The following is a 17,144-nucleotide window of genomic DNA, read 5'->3' on the forward strand; positions in this document are numbered from 1 at the left end:
CCACACACACACACACATATACACACACATACACACACACACTCCCTCCCACCCAGCTGGCAGCGAGGAGGCAGCGGCGGGGAGGGCGGGGAGGAGGGAGGGAGGGGCCACACCGCGGATCCGCCGGGCCCCCCAGTCCACCCCGCCAGGCCCCCAGCCAGCCAGCATGCCCGGGGAGGCGGCCCGCGCTGAGCTGCTGCTGCCCACGGGGGGTGGCCCGGGCCCCCGCACAGGTGAGACCTTGAGAGAGCAGGGCCCTCACCTGGGGAGGGGAGAAGAAAGGAAGGAAGGGAGGGCCAAGTCGGCCGGGCCCGGGTCCGAGGAGCCGCGAGGGAGGGGACAATGCCGGCGCGGCCCCGAACCATCCTGCCGTGTGCCGCCTCATCCCTGCATCCTTCCCTCCATCCCTGTGGTCCTCCTCATCCCCAGCGCGGCTGTGCCCCGCCGGCCGGGCTCCCTTCCCCGGCTCTCTCCCCCCTCCCTTCTTCTACTTTCTCCCTCGGGCCCTTTTGAGCTCCCCTTGGCTGGGGCTCAGCCTTCTTCCGAGACCCTTTCTTCCATCCTATTCCACCCTCATCCCCCCCTTTCCTCTTGCCAACCTGGTTGCTCCCTTTTGGGCTAGAAGGTGTGTGGGAAGAGGCTGGGGGGCGTGCGGTGGGGAGGATGACACCTCCGGGGTTGGGGAGGGGAGGGAAGTTTGGGGATGGGTGGAAATCTCCCAGGGATGAGTAAAGAGAGCAGTTGTATCCTAGAATGGATTAGGCCTCAGGCTGGGCTTGGGGGTGGCCTAAAGATGGGCACCTCCTTCCTGTGCCCTCCGCCCTGTCCTTGCCCTCTGCTCTGCCCTTGAGTGTAAGGGCTCAGCGTGCCCCAGAGTAGTCTCCTACAGATTTCTCTCCAGCCCCTTCAGCTGGTGACAGATTAGGGAGGGAGCAAGACTTGTTTGTTTCCTGACCTTCAGATCCCATCAGCTCCCGTCCTGGGGAGCACGCTTTGGGCCCCTCTTCTCTGGGGCCAGCCAAAGGAGGAGTGACTGGCTCCCATAATGGCCCATCTTGAACCTTCTGAATCCTAGGCCCCAGAATGGTTTGCAGTTTCCTGGCTCGTTAGTTCTTGGCTGTTTTATTTTGTTTTGTTTGGGGAAAGGGAGAAGACTGTCAGCCTGGGAAGGGAGGGTAGAGAATAACTTCCCTTGCCATCTTAAGGACGGGCATTCCCAGAACTCCTGACAAATGTGCTCAGATGACTTAACTCATGAACCTGCTCCCCTGGGCACAGGAGGGGGAGCCTCCAGCTCAGGGCTGGAAGGGAACAACATTAGGGACTAGAGAAGGGGGGGGGCAAGTTTGAGGGCACAGATGCCAAGGGCAAGGACTGAGCTTGAGAGGGCAGATGGAGAGGTGGAGAGAAGGAAGAGTGAGCCTTAAGGGATGTGACATGATGGACGAAGGCCACCTGAATGGAAACCTTTGGAGTATCTATTCCTAGAAAAGAATGAATGATCAAATGTCTGGGGGCCAGACTAAAGAGAGGGAGATTTGCTAAGGGGCCAGACTATAGTGGCTTTAATGAGCTGGAGAGGGGGTGTTGGAACAGAGGCTCACCCCCATGCCCAGACCAGCCAGGGCGAGCCCCACCCTCCTGAGATACTTTCCCCTGGGGCTCCCTGGGCCAACTGGCAGAAATTGGATTTTTCCTCAAAGTGCCTATGGCTGATGGGAGAGGAGGGAGATGAGAGAACGATATTGATACTGAAAAGTGCATCTGGACACCCCCAGGGGAATCTCCCCTCACCATACTGAAATCCCTCCCTCCCCTAACTCAGATGGTAGGTGATTCAGTGAGGAATACACTGGCCTGGGGAGGTCCTCTGGCCCACTCTTCTGACCCCTTGTGGGTGGGTATAACTGACTTGAGTCTGGTACCCGGCTAATGGAGTCCTCAGCCCCAGTAGGTTGGGGTTGGGGGGAGGCAGGATTCCCCCAAAGCCTCAGTGGTGAAACCATAGACTTTGTAGGAAATGGGATTTTTTTTCTCCCTGTTTTGGAAATAAGTCGATTCCTCAGCTGCCGCAGCCTCATGTTCTCATTATGTTCTCATTTGATCCTCACTCTGACCCTGCAGGGTAGGTGCTACTGTTGTCCCTGTTTAAGTGATAGGAAAACTGAGGTAAGAGAAAGGTTAAGTGATTTGCCCAGGATTATATAGCTAGTCTGAGGCTGGATTTGAACTTTCTGGATTTTCTGACATTCTGACTCCAAACCCAATGTTCTTTCAGCATGCCACCTTAATTCCTTAAATCCCATAGAAAAGGGAGACTGAAATGTCATGGAGCAGCTAGATTGTGAGCTTCTCCAGTCCTTTCACAGACTTTCTCCTTTCTACCAGCCCTGCCTTACAGCAAACCCCATCCCCTGCTTCTCTGAGCTCCCCATAGTCCCCAGATTCCCCCCTCTAGTTATGTGAGTCCCTCATACCCTCAGGCTGGTTGCCCACATCCAGGAACCCATCATAATAATAGCAGCTGGCACTGACATCTTTGATAAAATGCCTTCCGTCCATTGTCTTGCTCGGGCTTCACAACATCCATGTGAGAGCAATCATGCACAAATTTTCGCCATTTTCAGATGAGAAGCTCAAGACTCAGAGCGTGAGTTGCTCTAGGGCACAGAGGTCACAAGTGACAGAAATAGGGTTCAACCTTGACTCTTCCTCTTTCCCAGGGGATGAGATCCCTCCCCATACGCACACCCATGTTTTCTCAGGGCACAAAGTCCTGAATAGGGAGGATTTCCCCCCAAAGAGAAGGAGAAACCTCAAATCATCTTCTTTACCCCCAACCTGCCAGTCCAGCTGCAGGGGAGAGAGAGAATCTAGCAGATCATCTCTGTTCAAGGGGATCTGCTATTTGGGAGTAAAAGAGAAAAGATACTAGGGTTGCCTCCTCCATCCTTCTTTATAGAGAGTTCACCCATCAGCCACACCCACTCCCAACATCCTTTGGGGCAAGCCTGGAGGCTTCCAGGTGCTGGGAGTTAGTCCCACCCCCAGGTCCACTGGGGCTCTTAAGTTCCCAGCTCTCCATATCTCTCTCTCCAGGCTCTGCCTCAAACTCAGTATCAGCAGTTTGCTCAGTCACAGTAAGCAATCTGCTGCTTTCTGTTCCTCTCTGGTCCTTCCCTTCCAAGTGGAAGCCAAGGCTAGTCCCAAGGTGAGACACTCCATCCCACCCCCCCAATCCACCACCCTCACCTCCTTTGGGGATGGCTCTTCCCGGTACCAGATGCAGCTGATGGGTGAGTTTCCCAGCCTGGGCTGAGGGTGGGGCAGGCTTCTAGGTAGCGAAGGCTGGAATTGCCCCCTTGGGGTCTGGAATTGGACCTCAGGGTTTGCCAGCAGTTTGTGGAGGTGACTTCCCTGGTCCCTTGAGGGTGAAGCAGTTTGTTCTCTGAAGGTGCTGCTTCTGGCTAAGGCAATTTCCCCCTCCACTTCCAAGGCTTCTGCCTAGCTACCTGGGAGGAGGTTTGGGGGGTGCCCAATTTATCTGGGAGGCCCTCTGTTTCTTGGATGCCTCCCCACCTCCTTTCTCTCCTACTCTGCCACTTGGGGGCCTTGCTTTGAGCTGACTCTCCCTTCCCCTAGGACAGCACAGAGATGGAAATTATAGGTTGGGGGATGGTTAGTGTAGAATAATCACAGGTGATATGAGTCCAGCCTTTATTATATCATCACAGCATCTCTGTGAGATCAGGAATATAAGTAGTATTAACCCATTTTACGACTGTGAATCCCAGGTTAGGTGGGCTTATTTGTTGTATTGCTGGGATTGAATCAGGGTCTTCCTACAACAAATTTTGTGTAAGTTTTTCCTTTGGCTATCAGCTGCCAAAGTTGAAGGGGACCTTAAGAGACATGAGTCATGCCTACTCATTTTATAAAGGAGTAAACTGAGGCCAAATAGTTTTGTTTAGTTTTTTAACCCTTACCTTCTGTCTTAGAATCAAAACTATGTATTAGTTCCAAGGCAGAAATGTGGTAAGGGATAGGCAATGGGAGTTAAATGACTTACCCAGGATCACACAGCTGGGAAGTATCTGAGGCCAGATTTGAACCTAGGACCTTTCATCTCTAGGCCTGGCTTTCCACCTACTGAACCACCCAATTTCCTTTGTCACTAAATTCTTATCTTAGTTTGACCTTCCTGACCCTAAAGAATCTCAGTTTTTGTCTCCCCCCTACTTTCTTTGCCTGGCACTGTTTTGTGACCTACCCTCTCACCTCAAATATGGTGTGAGATAGAAGCCATGTGTAGGGTAGGACTCTTTGTTGTGGCAGTCTGGGCTATTGCATGTCCCCGTTGGTATCCCACTTCTTCCTTCTCTGCCAGGAGGTGGCTGAAAGGTCTGATGTGGTGGTAAAGATGGCTCTGTGCCCCTAGTGTTAGGTCAGAGCAAACTCAGAAAAGCAAACGGGGAACAGATGGAGCCTCAAGTTAGGAGTCTCAAGTTAGGACTCTACCATAGCCGCCCTGATGGCCGATAGAGCCTCTCTAGCACGCTCCTGCCTCCCTTCCTCCCATCCTGAGTCCTGTCTGATTGGATGTGCCCGTGGCTCCTGGGCACGCACATCCCAGCAGGTCCACACTTCTTTGCAGATCACTCCAGATTCCACCCAGTCAGTGGAAAGTGATGGGTTTGGGGGTAGGACTGGTTCACTTTCCAACTCTGCAGCCTGGGTAGCCCCACTTCCTTCTTCCTAAATGGAGAGATCATGCCACTTAACCTATCTCACGGGGCTGCCGGGAGATAATAGATGTAAAGCACCTGCTAGAGAAATATGAGCTAGTTTTCTCCTCTCCGGGCACCTTAAAATGCATTACTAAAGCAATCTGTTTTCAACCTAATGGTTCCTCCAGCCCATCAGGCTCCCATTTTTATTGGGGACTGTGAGCATACCAAAGTAGCATTTCTTAGAGTTGAGGAAGAGCTTCATTACTCTTGCATTTTCAGTTTTATTGATTAAAAAAATTAAATTTGTAAGCTCAAAAGAGAAGAGTGAGATAACCTCATTATTCAGAGCATTATCAAGACCATGAGCTAGGAGTTTTCCGATCAGTGCCTTGGATCTTGGCGGTAGGGTTGGAGTCCATCCATGCCACTGCCATCATAGTTCCTGAGACACTGATGCTCCCTGAGAGCTCGGAAAGTGGGAACAAGCACGAGGTATGAGTACTAGAGGTATCCTCCTCTCTGTTTTCCAGATGAAGAGACAGAGATATGGAGACATGGAATGATTTAGGACTAGGGGTGTAGACCTGAAAGGGGCATTGAAGGCCATCTGGTCCAACCCTCTCATTTTTCTTTTTTAATATTTGAAGGAGCTGATGTAAGGGTGAATGGGATGATGTTCTATACAGATAGTGTGTGTCTGAGGTGAATCAAACCCAGACCTCTCCATAGTCCAAGTCATACTGTTCCTACCATATCATATACCATTTTAATGATTCAGAAAGACCGTACCCTACTGAGATCACCCATAATTTGCTTATCAAAAAGCCCTGGCTGGGAGCAGTGAGGTGGCTTAGTGAATAAAGAGGTAAGCCTGGAGATAGAAGGTCCTGGATTCAAATTTGCCCTCAGACACTTCCTAGCTGTGGGACCCTGGGCAAGTCACCTAACCCCCACTGCCTAGCCTTTACTGCTCTTCTGCCTTGGAACCAATATGCAGCATTAATTCCAAGATGGAAGGTAAGGTAAGGGTTTAAAAAGGGAGGGGGAAATCCCTGGCTGGCCAGGCTTGTAGGAGAATGACCTAGAGATTTGATCTTGTGCTTATTGGCATACCAAAGGTCCTTCTGGGGTTCTTTCTTGGAGCAATCCTTGGAAAGTTGGGAAGATGGAACCCAGGTCTTCCTGCCTCAGACTCTTGGGCTACTGGGCAAACTGCTCTGGGCCAGCTTTTTATCCATGTGGGTTTCCCACACCTCTGGACAACCTTAGTAGGAAGCAAGCACCTTGTGGCCAGGGCCGTTACGGAGGCTTTTGCAGGGGTCTCTGGATGCCCCACCTCCTATGCTGGGGTGCTCGTCTCTGGCTGACCCCGGGGGAAGGTGAAGTATCTCTCCTGGGGACTTGGAGGTGCGTGAGAGGAGAGGGGCCTGTGCTTAGAGCTTGAGCTGTCCTTCCTCCAGTTTCCAGGAGAGACAAAATGCTGAGTCAGGGCCCTGGGTTGGCCATCTCCTGCTGGGATGTTTCTAGCTTCCCTGCATCTTCTAGTTCCAGGCTGGGCACTGGGTCGAGATAGTGCTTGTCTCCAACAGAGAATAGCTACCCTACTGGGTAGTCTGGGCCATTCCCTTCTACCAGCTTTTATTAAAATGCCTACTGTGTGCACAGTTTTGTGCTAAGAAGAAAGACAAACCCGAGATAAATTGTTCCTCTCCCCCCCCCCCCCCAGTGAGCTCCATTCAGATTTAACCTGAGGGCTGGGGTTTAAGCTAGGAGTAAGAAGACCCCTGACCTCTCTGGGGCCTTTCTGCTCCTACCCTCTCTGAGGCAGGGATTGTCTTTTACTCCTCTGCCCCTGGGCTAAGAATGGGGCAGGTAAAGCCACTGCCAGGACTACAGCAAGAGAGCTGTGTCTCCCCTCTTTAGGGGAGGCTAAGCTTTTGGTTCTCTTCTCCTCCCTTGCTCTCTCTAGGACTCTGTTTCCTCATCTTTAAAATGAGTGTAGCTAACAGAGGCAGCTTAGATGGCTCAGTGGATAGAGAGCCAGGCCTGGAAATCCTGGGTTCAAATGTAGCCTCAGACACCTTTGGGGCCCTAGACAAGTTCCCACTGATTGCCAAGGCTCTTCTGCTCTTGAAACTTATCCTTAGTATCAATATAAGACAGAAGGTAAGGGTTATTTAATAATAATAAGTACAGCTAATGCACAGCCCTTTTAGATAGGAGGCATGGAGCATCGTGGAAAGAGAGCTCTTGGCTCTGGAGACAGAGGGGTAGAATTCAAATCTGTGTCTAATAGGCTTCAGTTTCATCATCTTGCAACATGAGAGGGTTAGATTAGATGACCCCTAAGGAAGATCCTTCTCCAAAAGTTCTTCATCCAGGATCCAGTGAGTCCACATGCTCTGTAAGGTCCCTCCCTCCAGTTCTCACCTTCTAAGATTCTAGCCTCTGTTCTCTGCCCAGTTGTGAGGTTACCATAGAGAGATGTTCGATGGGGTGGGGACGGGTGGGGAAGAAGAGGGGTGGCCCTGGGTGGCCTCCCTCCTCTCCCGAGGGTGTCTGCCTGATGGGGAAGCCTCTTCTTGTCCATAACCTTCCCTGAAGGTAGAGGAAGATTCCAAGACCTGCCCACCCTTTCTACTCTACTCCTGCCCCGTCCTTGTCCAGGGCTTTGGAGACTGGGAAGATGGGAGGGAAAAGTTGTGAGGGACAGCTCATGAGACCCAACTGGGTTGCCTTTTCCCCCCCTTCCTCTTCTAGCTTGGCTTGGAGAAATAGGGACTTTGGTGTGTGGAGAGGGGAGGAGAGGAGAGAAGAGATCGCTGCTGTTATTTGAAAGGCGATGGCGCTCTGGGCTAGAGGGAAAGGGGAGCCCTTAGTTCTTCAGGGCTCAGAATAGAGAGCGCAGATGTGGATCTCAGGTCACATGTCCAAATGGGATCCTAGTTGACAGCAGACCTGGGAAAGGGGCGTTTGAGATCATCCAGTCCCAAGTATCTTATTTTCCAAAGGAGGAATCTGAGGGACTCCTCCAAGGGAGGCAGAGCCTGGCAGTTAGCACAGAGGGAGAGAAGGATCAGAACTTCAGCAATCTGATTCCTTACCTTGGACAGCAGCCTTGGGCTTTATTCATTCCATGGGACCTGGCATTGGTATGGTATGTTCAAAATCTGTTTCACAATACTTTTCTATATCCACGGTGATGGATAGAACTGGGCACTGACAGGAATTATTGGAATATGTTGTTACTATTGTTCAGTCATTTCATTTGTCTGACTCTTTGCTGATCCCATTTGGGGTTTTCTTGGCAAAGATATTGGAGCTCATTTTACAAATGAAGAACTGGAGGCAAATGGAGTTAAGTGACTTGCCTAGAGTCACACTGCTGGGAAGTATTTGAGGCCAGATTTGAATTCAAGTCTTCCTGATTCCAAGCCAAATGCACCTAGTTTCCCCTTATTAGAATATATAACAGGGTTACTAGAAATAACCGTGGAGTCTGTCCTTGGAAACACCTTGGAAATGGCAGAACCCTGACTTGGCTCACTTCTTCATCTGAAAAATGGATCTAATCCTAGACCTGGTGTCAGAAAGACCTGAATTCCAATCTAGCCTATGTGCCCCTAGGTAAATCATATCACCCCTCTCTGCTTGCTACAGTTTCCTGTCTGTAAAAGGGGGATAGCAGCACCTTGCTCCTAGAACTGTTGTAAGGATCAAATGAGAGGACCCCCAGAAAGCACTTTGCAAACCTTCAAGTCCCCACATAAATGCTATTTAACACAGGGGCTCCCCACATTCCTGTAGCTGTTCCAGAGAATAACGTGCAAAGTACCACAGAGAGAGAGAGAGAGAGTTAGGGTTGTCTAACATTCTAGAAATAGTATCCTCATCTTACCAAGGAGAAGACTGAAGGCTCCAAAGGTGAGGAAATTTGTCTAAGCTCCTACACTCAGGTGGTTTTATTACTTCCTCTGGATGGATGGGTCGATGCTTAGGTCTGGTTTCCATTTTCTGAGGAATCACCAAATGGTTCCCTCCTCTTGTTCCTCCCTGATACCCTCCATTCCTCATGACTCTTTCGTCTCTTCCACAGTTGAACCCCATGATGCTGCTGCCTCTACTCCCAGTGGGGACCTGCCAACGCCTGGGGACTTGTCCATGAGGGGAGACCTAACTCCAGGACCAGTTTCCATCCCCTTGACCTTCCTACCCTCCAAGCAGGGTGACCGGCCACAGCCAGAGGGGGCCAGCTCAGATGCTGGGGTGGGCAGTACCAGTTCTAGCCGAACTGCCTTGGGAGAGTGCAGTCCTGTGGTGGGACCCCACAAAGGACTCTCCGAGGAACCCCTCATCCTGGAGAGTCTGGAGCCTCGGGTTGTGATGGGTGAGGAAACAAACAGTAGTGGCCCCCAGCAGGCTGCCACCGAGCTGCCCAAGGAGCCCCAGGCAGCTGAACCCCTGATGGTGACAGATTCAGAGCTCAGGGACTTGGAGGGCAGGCGGGCTGGCCCCAGCCCGCCCCCCGAGCTGCTCTCTCAGGGTGACCTCCCTGTGCCTTCCCCCCGCCTGGACCCAGACCCTTACTTCACAGCTCCTTCCACCCCCACCAAGGTGGCCTGTTCCTATCTGTTCACCCACTCTCTCTGCCTGAGTGAGGAACCCAGCGACACTGAGGTTGATATCCCTGGCTCACCACCCACGTCCCCCTCAGGTTCCTACATCACTGCAGAGGGGGGCAGCTGGGCCTCTTCCAGCAGCTTTAGCACATCACCATCCTGTTCCCCCAACCCTTTAATGGAGACCGAGGGGCTGGACTCTCCGGAGAATGGGGACTTCTCCCTACTCTATTCCAACGAGGAAGGTGGCCAAGAGAGTCCCCTTGATGGGGCTTCTGACTCAGATGACACAGAACTTCTGCCTTCGGGGCCCCAGGACCTCCCCTCCTCCGAGTCAAGTCTCTCTGGGGACAGTGGTTCCTCTTGGAGCACAGGGAGAAGGGAGGATTCTTTCCCTGATGTTGGCTTCCCTGGCAGCGAGCCTATGATCCCGGCTACCTTGCTGCCTTTCAGAGGCAGTCTGATCTTCGAGGCTGATGCTGTGGAGATCATGTTGTTGCCTCAGGAGGAAGCTCTGAGTAGAGACAGTGAAGGTGAGGACGACAGTACCTCAGCCTCCTTCCTACGGTCCCTGTCAGAGATGTCCATCAACGAGGGTGTGGATGAGGCTTTCGCCTTCCGAGATGACACTTCGGCTGCCTCTTCTGACTCTGACTCAGTTTCCTATGCCGGGGAAGAAGATGAGCGGCTCTATAGTGAAGAGCCCCATGCCCAGCCTCCAGCTCCTCTCTGGCTCAGCTCCCCAGAGTCTGGGGAGAGCTTAGCTGATAAGAAGGAAGAATTAGGATCTATAAATCTCCCAGCCCAGTGGACAGAGCCTACTGCCATGGCATTGACCCCTCAGGGCCTACAAGAAACAGGTATAGAGCCCATTGCAGTGACAACATCTCATACCATACGAGAAGTAGCAGACCTAGAACCTGTTGTGTCAGTGACCCCTCAGACCCTACAAGAATCAGTAGACTTGGAACCCATTGCCATGAAGACATCTTGGGCTGTGCAAGAAACAGTAGGCTTCAAACCCATTGCCATGATGACATCTCAGGCTGAACAAGAAGCAGTAGACTTAGAACCTACTGCCACGAAGACATCTCAGGCTGTACAAGAAACAGTAGACCTAGAACCTGTTACCATGAAGACATCTCAGACCATACAAGAAACAGTAGGCCAAGAATCCATTGCTATGATGATATCTCAGACCACAGAAGAAGCAGTAGACCTAGAACCCATTTCCATGAAGACATCTCAAGATGTACAAGAAACAGTAGACCTAGAAACCATTGCCATCAAGACATCTCAGACCATACAAGAAACAGTAGACCAAGAACCCATTGCTGTGATATCTCAGACCACGGATGAAGCAGTAGATCTAGAACCCATTACCATGAAGACATCTGAAGTTGTACAAGAAACAGTAGACCTAGAACCCATTACCATGAAGACATCTCAGACCATAGAGGAAGCAGTAGACCTAGAACCTATTACCATAAAGACATCTCAAGCTGTACAAGAAACAGTAGACCTAGAAACCATTGCCATCAAGGCATCTCAGACCATACAAGAAACAGTAGACCAAGAACCCACTGCTATGATATATCAGACCATAGAAGAAGCAATAGACCTAGAACCCATTGCCACAGTGACATCTCAGACTATAGAAGAAGCAGACCTAGAACCCATTGCCATGATGACATCTCAGGCCATTCAAGAATCAATAGATGTAGAACCCATTGCCATGAAGACATCTCAGACTATAGAAGAAGCAGTAGGTCAAGAACCCATTGCCACAAAACAATCTCAGACCATACAAGAAACAATAGCTATAGAACCCATTGCCATGAAGACTTCTCAGACCATAGAAGCAGTAGACCTAGAACCTGTTGCTATGATGATATCTCAGACCACAGAAAAAGCAGTAGACTTAGAGCCTGTTGTCATCAAGACTTCTCAGACCATACAAGAAATAGTAGGCCAAGAAACCACTGCTACAAAGACATCTCGGAGCACACAAGAAACAGACCTAGAACCTGTTGCCACAAAGACATGCCAGACCATACAAGAAGCAGCAGGCCTAAAACCCATTGCCTTGACATCTCAGGCCCTACAAGAAACGGCAGACCTAGAATCCATTGCCATGAAACCATCTCAGACCCAAAAAGAAATGATAGGCTTAGAACCCATTGCTATGGCAGTGACTCCTCAGATTCTACAAGAAGTAGGTCCAGAATCTAGTGCTGTGACACATCAGACATTACAAGAAGCAAGCCTGAAGCCCACTGCTGTAGCAGCAACCCCTCAGACTCCACAGGAGGAAATGAGCTTTACCTTGGGCTTGGAGCCTATTGCTCTGGAAATGCTTCAGGCTGACAGAACCCAGGAAACACCAGAGACTCTCCTTGCCAGGGTCCAGGAGGTGAGAGAGGAAGAGAAACAAGAGTGGCCCCAGGGTGAAGGAGAGTCCTTTCAGGCAGAAGGGCTGGAGTCAAAGGAGGGCCCTATTGTCTGCCTCAATACAGATGGGGGAGCTGAATCATTGTTTCCCCAGAGAGAAGCTCTGCCAGAGGCCTGGAAGCTGGCAGAAGATGGCCAAGATCAAGGCGCTGAGGGGCAAAAGGGGCTAGTTGGTGAGGATGAAGGAGCTCACTTGGACCCTCTGACTGAAAAAAGTTCTGTGGTCATTTCTAAAGACTCTGAGAATTCCTTGTCAAGGGATATTGATGAGAAAAGGGGTCCCCCTGTCTCCCTGGAGTGTTCTCTTCAGTGGCCTCTGGAAGAGGAGCCAGATTTGGGAAATGAGGGCTCTGCTGGTAAGCATGAGAGCACACAAAAGGGCTCCGTCTCTCCCACAAAGATGGACTCTGTGTCAGGGCCACTGGATGCTATCCAAGCCTCTGACGAGATTGGAGCTCCAGGACCCACTTCTGGCTCTTGCCTGGAACAAATGGATGTTTTGGGGAAAGAGTTACTGGCAGAGGTTGAATTTAATCTGGAGGAAAACTGCCCAGAGGAGCCAGCTGCTCAGAAGACTTCACCTGATGACAAAATCCCAGAACCCACTGGAGCCCTGGAGCCGATGTTCAGAGCAAAGGAGTCCCATGGCTCCCCAGTGCTGCCTGAGGGCTCCCAGCTGAAGGCCAACTTGAGGTGGGACATTGAGCAAGCAACCTTCCTCAGGCCAGCAGAGGAGGTGCCCAGTTCCTCATCCCCAGAGGAGTTGTCTGACCTCCCCTTCATACCCAAACCCCAAAAGACTTTGATTGTTGCTTCCATGCCCACTGTGGGCACTGACAAGACTGGAGGCCCCAAACTTCTGGTGGACAGAGCTCCTTCCTCTCTTCTGTCCTCTACTAGCTGTTCCCCTGAAGAACCACGAGGGGCAGGAGAAGAGAAGAGGACCCTGCCTCAGAGCTCCTCAGGCAGGGGGAAGCCATCAAATCCAGCAGGTGGCCAAAACACAAAATCGGGGAAATCACAGCCCAGTTCTGCTGCTCCTGTACCAGTCTTCAAGGAGGCCCAGAGCCCTTCTTCCCCTCTTATCTTAATGCCCAGTCCAATGGCTCCCCAGGCCCCTTCTAGCCCAGAGGCCTCAAGCAATAAGGGCCCCCCACTTCCCCTGACCCAGAAGCAAGAGGGGGGTAGGGTGGAGGGAGTGGTCACTTCCTCAGCCCGGGCTGTCTCAGGGAACATGCCCCCCTTGTCCTTGTGCCCATCAGACTCGGGCACAGTAGCAGCACGGAAAGCGGGATCTCCTCGGCACCGCTCCCCAAGGGGCCAAGGCCTAGTGTCCCCCAGAACACCAACCCCAAAGGTGGTCCCCTATGCCAAAGACCAGGCCCCAGCAGGGTCCCCTGAGGTGATTTCAAACCCGTGCTCCAGGGGGCTCTGGGGAGGGCAGGCGTCTGTGGGGGGATCAGGACCTCAGGTGGTCCCCAAGCCCCCCACTCCCAGCCAAGTGCCTCCGGGCCCAGGCCTGTGGGCCCCAACTCTCTCCAGGGCGGGGCTGGCTGCCGCTCGCCGGGAGGAGTACAGCATTGGGGACGTGGCCTCCCCAGCGGGACTCCGGATGAGCCGAGAAGGTACCGGGGCAGGCTTGTTGGCAGGCGCGGTGGGGGGATGGGAGATGAGAGATGAGGGAGAGGGAACGAAGACTGCGAAGACTGCGGTGGGGCATCTCTTGGAGGGAGAAGTTCCCGGTGCATCTCTTCCTCTCGCCTTTCCGTCCACCCCCCTAACTTCCCAGGTACCCAGCGGCCACCTCCCCAGGGCTCGGTGCAGTCACGCTCCAGCTCGTCTAGCGAGGCAGACCCCCTTTCACGATGTACGGAACTGGAGGATCTTCGGCAAGCGGCTAACATGGCCCTGCGTCCTGCCGCTGGGGCTCTCCCCAACCACAGGGGTGAGGCCGCTCCCCCAGCCCAGGCTCTCTCCGGGGCTCTAGGCGGGGCGGGGGCGGAGCTGCGAGGCTGGGCGGGGCTCTGGCCGGCTCCCTGCAGTTTGGGGGTGAGGGAGAGGGGGAGACCTTGAGGCTGAAGAGGCGCCATCTTTCCTCAGGGCAGGGGGAGGGGGGCTCTTCTTGCCCAGATGAGATCCAAGCGAGTGATTCACTTAAAATCCAACTTTCTGCCTCTCCTCGTCCCCAGGGTCCCGCCACGATTCTGAGAGTAATGGCGAGTCTCTCCCCGAGCTGGAGGAGCCGGACAATTCGGATCTGCGGACCTCACCGCCTCAGGTACCCCCTCCCCCAAACCTTGGCAATGGGTTCGTTTCGCTGTCCGGAACTCAAGTTGGGGGGAGACTCTAGGGAAATACTCCTCACAGACGTTCTATTCCAGGTAGATAAAATAATTTGAACAATTCAGATTCTTTTTTATTGCTTTCAAGTTTACAAAGCACTTTCTTTGCCATTGCTCCTTGAAGTCCATAATACTGGCATCATCCCCATTTTACTGGAGAGAAACATTGAGGCTGGGAGGGGGTGTGATGTTTGCTGAAGGTCATTGTAGTGAATAACTTACTAAATTATCTCACGGGATCTTCACAACAACCCTGTGAGGTAGGTGCTATTATGACTGTCTTTTTTACATTGGAGAAAATGGAGGCAGACAGAAGTCAAATGACTGACCCAGGCACACAGGTGTTATCTGAGGCAGGATTTGAACTCGGGTCTTCTCCATGCCCATTCCAGAACCCTATCCTCCGGGGCACCTTGTTAGTAAATGTAAGAACCAAGCTTTATACCTTGACTAAGTCAAGCACTCTTTCCAGAGTGACTAAGAGCGCTCCCTTTGGACATGAACTGACTTCTCTAACCTCCCCCCCAAATCCAAAAAAGACCCAAAACAACCAAACTGGGTAGTGCTTTACACTGAGGCCCTTACTTCATCTGGCCCTCAAGTCTCCTGAAAATTGGCAACAACTCTCATAAAGGCAGCATCTTCTCTGAGCTGCTCCTTTTAGTCCGCGGGAGGCTTCTGTGGCAAGGGGAGGCCAATACTTGACCAGGAATTGACCTCTGGGCCCCTCAATGTCCTGGATGACACCCATGCCCTGGATCTCTGAAGAGGGGCACGATCGCCATAGCTCAGGCTCCGTACCATCCACAGGCCCAGCTGGCTCACCCTGTGGGAAGCGAAGAGACCATCAACAAGGCCAAGCAGAGCCGTAGTGAGAAGAAAGCCCGAAAGGTGAGTCCCTCCCAAGCAAGAAGGGGATGGCTGGCAAGGTTTGCCTCACCCACCAGGCCTGGCATTCCCTTCAACCCCGAGACCAGAGAACTCTCCTGCCAAATGGGGAAACCAAGGCCCGGAGAGGTCAGAGCCTCTTTAATGGCCTCTTGGCCTACCACACCAAGCCGGTGTCTCCTTTTTGGACAGTAGTCAACATAGATTTGACCTTCCATAGAAATCAGACAAGAACCCCCAAATGAAAGGAAAATCCTTTCTCTTTCCTGATTAATGACTGAATCAGATGTTCTTCCTGACCCCCACAAAGTGCGATTTGTCTTCCCCTTCCCCCAGAATTGGGATGAGTCACCCTAAATATGGCCAGGCTGAGGTCTGCCTCACTCTTCATTCCCTTCCCCAGGCCATGTCAAAGCTGGGTCTACGGCAGATCCACGGAGTCACCCGAATCACCATTCGGAAGTCTAAGAACATTCTCTTTGTCATCTCCAAACCTGATGTCTTCAAAAGCCCTGCCTCGGACATCTACATAGTCTTTGGAGAGGCGAAGGTCAGCCTGCTCAGGCCCCTGATGTAGGGGGCGAGTCACCCTTTTGCAGAACTGGGGGATGGGGGTGGCCTATCCCACTCTGGGGAGCACAGGCACTGCATCTCACCTCTCCTGCCACATCCCTTGTCCCATCATTCCCCGTAGATCGAGGATCTTTCCCAGCAAGTGCACAAGGCGGCGGCAGAGAAGTTCAAGGTGCCGTCGGAACCCTCGCCCATCATCACAGAGACAGCCCCAGGCCTCAGCGTCAAAGAGGAGAGTGATGAGGAGGAGGTGAGGTGGGGAGAGGGGATGAGTCATGAGGCTGTCCCCCTCTAGGGCCTCCCCTTAAGGTCTGGGAAGGGGGCAGGCCCCCAAGTCCTTGTGGCCTTGTGCTACCTCTTGATTCCTGCTTCTTGCCTAGGTGGATGAGATGGGGCTGGAGGTGCGAGACATAGAGTTGGTGATGGCTCAGGCCAATGTGTCTCGAGCGAAGGCTGTCCGGGCTCTGAGACACAACAATAATGACATTGTCAATGCCATCATGGTGAGTGTGGATCCAAGGGGCTGGGGACAGAACTCATGCCATGGGGGTGGTACCAAAGGTTCCTGCCCTTTTCTTTTTCCTCATGCCAGGCTTCCCACCTTCCCTTAGGCCACAGTCCCCCCCTCCTTTGCCCGCCTTGAGTGGCTTCCAGAAGCTGTGTCCGTGGAGAGGACTTTTGCCTCCTTTGCCCCCGCTGGGCAGCCTCCACTAGCTGGGCTCCCTTGAGCCCCATCTGCTCAGCATGCCTGAAGGCAGCCGTGGACCCTTTAGGTTTTCGAAGGGGTGGGAGGGACTGTTGCTACAGAAAGCTTCTGGCTCCCAGCCCTGATGTTTCTTTTCTGTCCCTCTCTTGTAGGAGCTGACCATGTAGCCACTGCCCTGCCCGGCCAGCTCCACCCCACTCCCCCTTTCCCCCCTGCATCCCTCAACTTAATGCTGCTCAATAAACCTGTATTCACTCCCCTTTGCTGGAATGGCTTTACTTCACTGCTCTCTGATGGAGGAGAAAGGTAGGAAAGAGATCAGAACTCTACCTGAGCCATCTTTCCCCAAGAATTTCAGTCTAGAGGGCTTTAGAGACCCTCTAGTTCCACCCCCTTATTTTCAGGTGAGAAAATGGACCTCAGAGAAGTCGTGACTCACCCGATGCCACCTACTTACTAGTGAGGCTTGGATGGGTCTAATGATTGGCCATCATCCTCTGCACCTTCTTTAGGACGGTGAAGGAACTGAAGGCTCCCATCTGAGGATTTATTGGGGTTAGGGGGATGCATTTAGTTAGCTCAGAGGATCGAGAGCCAGGCCTGGAAATGGAAGGTTCTGGGTTCAAATCTAATCTCTAGCTGTGTTACCCTGGACAAATGACCAATTGCCTAGTCTTTACTGCTCTTCTGACTTGGAACCAATACACATTATTGATTCTAAGACAAGAAAGTAAGGGCTTAAAGAAAAAAATAGGAGACATCATGAGGCAAACACACCATTGCATCTTCCCAAAGAAGATGTTAGGAGAATGTGTAATGGGTCTTCTTTGGGAAG

General features: G+C 52.3%; 1 protein-coding gene across 1 annotated transcript; it reads left to right on the plus strand.

Moving 5' to 3' along the window:
• Positions 1-166: 166 nt before the first annotated feature.
• On the plus strand, positions 167-16,568 carry NACAD (NAC alpha domain containing). Its single transcript, XM_044656911.1, has 9 exons — positions 167-233; positions 8,827-13,425; positions 13,590-13,745; positions 13,990-14,078; positions 14,953-15,033; positions 15,434-15,580; positions 15,725-15,853; positions 15,984-16,106; positions 16,462-16,568. The coding sequence occupies exons 1-9, from the start codon at positions 167-169 to the stop codon at positions 16,474-16,476; spliced, it is 5,406 nt and encodes a 1,801-aa protein (XP_044512846.1). The 3' UTR covers positions 16,477-16,568.
• Positions 16,569-17,144: the final 576 nt, after the last annotated feature.

The sequence above is a fragment of the Gracilinanus agilis genome, chromosome 1 (genome assembly GCF_016433145.1).
Source record: "Gracilinanus agilis isolate LMUSP501 chromosome 1, AgileGrace, whole genome shotgun sequence".
In the NCBI taxonomy this organism is placed as follows: domain Eukaryota; kingdom Metazoa; phylum Chordata; class Mammalia; order Didelphimorphia; family Didelphidae; genus Gracilinanus; species Gracilinanus agilis.

What these genes read in the sequence shown, in the direction of transcription:
- NACAD (XM_044656911.1), top strand. Translation starts at nt 167, where the DNA reads ATGCCCGGGGAGGCGGCCCGCGCTGAGCTGCTGCTGCCCACGGGGGGT. An exon ending in TGGCCCGGGCCCCCGCACAG is followed by an intron (nt 234 to 8,826) that starts GTGAGACCTTGA and finishes TCTCTTCCACAG; the next exon opens with TTGAACCCCATGATGCTGCT. An exon ending in ACTCCGGATGAGCCGAGAAG is followed by an intron (nt 13,426 to 13,589) that starts GTACCGGGGCAG and finishes CTAACTTCCCAG; the next exon opens with GTACCCAGCGGCCACCTCCC.